The 3,240-nt window shown below is 59.5% G+C and overlaps 1 protein-coding gene across 1 annotated transcript; it reads left to right on the top strand.

Annotated features, from left to right (window-relative positions):
- Positions 1 to 1,835: 1,835 nt before the first annotated feature.
- Positions 1,836 to 2,987, top strand: LOC144162222 (uncharacterized). Its single transcript, XM_077692687.1, has one exon. It carries the CDS (start codon positions 1,836 to 1,838, stop codon positions 2,985 to 2,987), a length of 1,152 nt encoding a protein of 383 aa, XP_077548813.1.
- The last annotated feature ends 253 nt before the right edge of the window (positions 2,988 to 3,240 follow it).

The following is a 3,240-nucleotide window of genomic DNA, read 5'->3' as shown; positions in this document are numbered from 1 at the left end:
CACGAGCAAGGACCTCGCTAGCAGCACCTGCGGAAAGCGTGGACGCGAGAGCAACGCCGAAATGACAGAAGGCGACAACGCGACTTCCGACGAGCCACCTTGTAAAGCGGTGGCGTTCCACACAGAAGCCCAAGCGTGCACCGGACAGGAGGGCGACAGCGTCGACGCCGGCGAAGACGCCGACGTAGTCGCATGAGTGGTGGGCGCCAGTGTGCCAGTGCGCCAGCGTCGGTCATCCTTGTGTCTTTGAGACTACTGGCCCGCAATGCAGTAGTTTATTCTGCGCTGCTTTTGAATCCACGCCCGGTACCCGTGGTGCTGTCTGTAGTGTATGTGGGGACAGGACTACGTAAGGATATTGTCGAGGTCGGAACAGATGCCATAAATTGGTATGGGGCACATGACAGCTTCTATGTCATTTCGCCGGTGCACCTGGCTGACTATAGCGGTTCGCTCCTCTTGCTGGCATTAATGAAAGCACCATTCTATCCACACGCTCATTAACGTGAATGGCAGCGAATCTCCTTTTAGCACTTAAGGTGGCAACGATTACGTCAGGGGCCTGTCGTCAAAAAGGAGACAGTACCAGCTTAACCGCCTTTTTCTGGAAGACGATATCGACATAATCGCCGTTCAAGAAACGAAAATTGAAAGTCAGGAGCGAACGGACCGGATGGTGCAAACTTTGTGGGGATCCTGGCGCCCGACGCGGCTCTTTTCCCCCTTTCTCCTTCGAGTTGCTGGCTCGTCTCGGCGCCGCTGTGTAGAGCCGAGCCGTCTTCTAAAACTCCTGCAACCGTTGCGGCGATAAAACACTGTCACGCAGCGGGGGGGGGCTCCGCCCTGGTGTTGGAGCTAACCTCACCTCATTGGCCCGTTTGAACGATGCCCGAACACCACCCTCGCCAGGACGCGAACGCGCGCTGCGCGGGGGTCCGTTCGGGGAGAGGCTCAGGAGGACAGCCGAAGGTGCGTAACTATTTTCTCACCGCCGGTCGCAGCTCTTTTGCGCCGGCTCTAAGCCGCTAGCCCTTCCGGCTGCCGGCCCGTGCCTTCGGTTGATCCTCAGTCCGTTCACTCACATATTAGCCGTACCTGACACTCGACGATCGCGCCGTGCGGTACGCGCCTGGGAACGGAAGGACAGTGTCTTTCTATTGCGAGCCCATCGGCCAGCACCCCAGATTTTGCCCTTATTGCTGAGCCCACCGGTTCAGCGCGCCGAGGACGCGCACACTTGCGCGTGGCGCCAGATCGCCCATCGTCCCTTTCCACCCACGGGGATGTTGAACTGTAACTGAAGGGGTTGGCGCGAATAAACGCCTTCTGATGTACTACACTGGGCTTATTCCTTTGTCGCCCTCTACTCCACCTGCCCAACAGAGGCGGTGTTGAGCTGGCGCGACGGCGTCTCAGTTCCGTGAGCGTTCTCAAATAGCTCGAACCCGCGGTGGCTCCTCGCAATGTGCATGAGTGCATGCCTTATGCAATGCTAGGGTGGTGCATATTGTGAGGTAGAGACCACAAACTGGCGCCCAACGTGGGGCCATTGGCTCATTAGCCTTTGGCCGCTAATTAAGCTGAGTACGCAACCGGAATCAGTCTTATTGCTTATCCGCTAGCGGTAGCTGCTACGGGGACGAGGCGACTGCCCCTCCGTACGCGAGTGTGCGTGCACCCCTCGTTAACGCAGACCCACGGGAGAGTGCGGAGGCGCGACCACGCCACACCTGGAGTGGCAGTACCCGTATTCCGGGAGAAAGGCCACAGCCGCCACCCGGAGCGGTGTACGCGAGATTTCTGCTTTCGCCGGCCCTGTGGGTAGAGATAGCAAGATGCCCTTAGGCTCGTTTATTGCTCCTTACGGAGCTTACGCAGGGCAGCCTGAACCGGAGGCTTCTACTGTGAGGGATTTTTGCCCGTTGGTTGCGAACGCGAACGGCCCCGCACAGTGGTCTGTCCCGGCCCCTTGCGGGCACCCCCGCTGTGCAGCCACGAGTTTCGCTCCCCCGCCACCATCCGGAGCGGGGCTCCTGCCTAATTGCGCGCAGCCAGAGCCCGTGCTGTCTACGCTCGCCGAATTCGGCGCAAGTGATGCAGGCGCTGCAGCCGCCCCCGCGGGTTTTGAACGACCGCAGACGAGCCTGAACGGTTGCCAGCTTCATTCCGGCAACGGCCTCTTTTCGGAGACTGCTCCTCTCATTGAGCTTGGGGCCACGACCCCATCGCTCGAACGAGCTGCCGAAGCACCGTGGAATACATTGAGTGCGCAGCATTTGCTGCAAAACGCCGCCCAAATGGTCCAGTCCCTGTCTGGCGCGGTTGAGGCACTCCTCACTGCCCGCAAGCCCGTTCGCCCGGCTATCAAGCTGACCGCACCGACATACCGCGGCTATGGCGATCTGACCAGCGCCAGAGATTTCCTCGATTCGCTGGCGCACTACCAGCAGGCTATGGGGCTGGACGATGAGGAAATCCTCACCCGCATTGTTCCAGTGACATTGACGGAAACGGCGGCTAGGTGGTACCGGCTCAGTGGCCGCCGTGCAGCGAATCTTGGGGAATTCCGCGCGGCATTCCTGCGTGAATTCCTACCAGCGGACTACGAGCGTAGGATGCGGCGAGAGCTGGAGCTCCGGACACAGGCTCCCGAGGAATCTTTGCAGGAGTTTGTACGAGCTATGGATGAGTTGTTTGCTATTGCTGAGCCCCACGCCTCGAGCGAGGAGCGCGTTGAGCGCGTAATCCGGCAGGCACATCCAACCTTTTCGGCCTACCTGCGTGGAGGTCGTTTCCGCGATCTCGAGGAGCTGGCTGTCGAGGCGAAGCGCATCCAAGGCGATATTCTAGCCGCGCGCGCCTACCGTCCGCGCGCCTGCGGACATTTCCGCCTACGCGTCGAAGCTTCAGGAGCGACTAAGTCATGCTGTCAAGTCAGCGAGGAAAAGTTTGGCGACAGCCAGAGCCCAGCAAAAGGCTCAATATGATCGCAAACACCGGCACCTGGAATTCCAGGTAGGCGATCTTGTCCTGAAGCGCAACCACGCTCTTAGCGACGCCAGTAAGGGCTTTTCGGCTGCCCTAGCGCCTAAGTGGCTTGGCCCGTACGTAGTCGAGAAAGTGTTGTCTCGGCTCTCGTACGTGCTGAAACAGCCCCCTTCGGGGAAAACCAGCTGTGCCCATGTCGCCGATTTGAAAGCCTACGTTTCTCGGACTGACGGTTTGGTGCAAGAGCCCACC

Source organism: Haemaphysalis longicornis, unplaced genomic scaffold (assembly GCF_048455015.1).
Source record: "Haemaphysalis longicornis isolate Haplotype H1 unplaced genomic scaffold, Haemaphysalis longicornis Haplotype H1 scaffold_12, whole genome shotgun sequence".
NCBI lineage: Eukaryota > Metazoa > Arthropoda > Arachnida > Ixodida > Ixodidae > Haemaphysalis > Haemaphysalis longicornis.
This window is presented reverse-complemented; position numbering and strand designations above follow the sequence as displayed.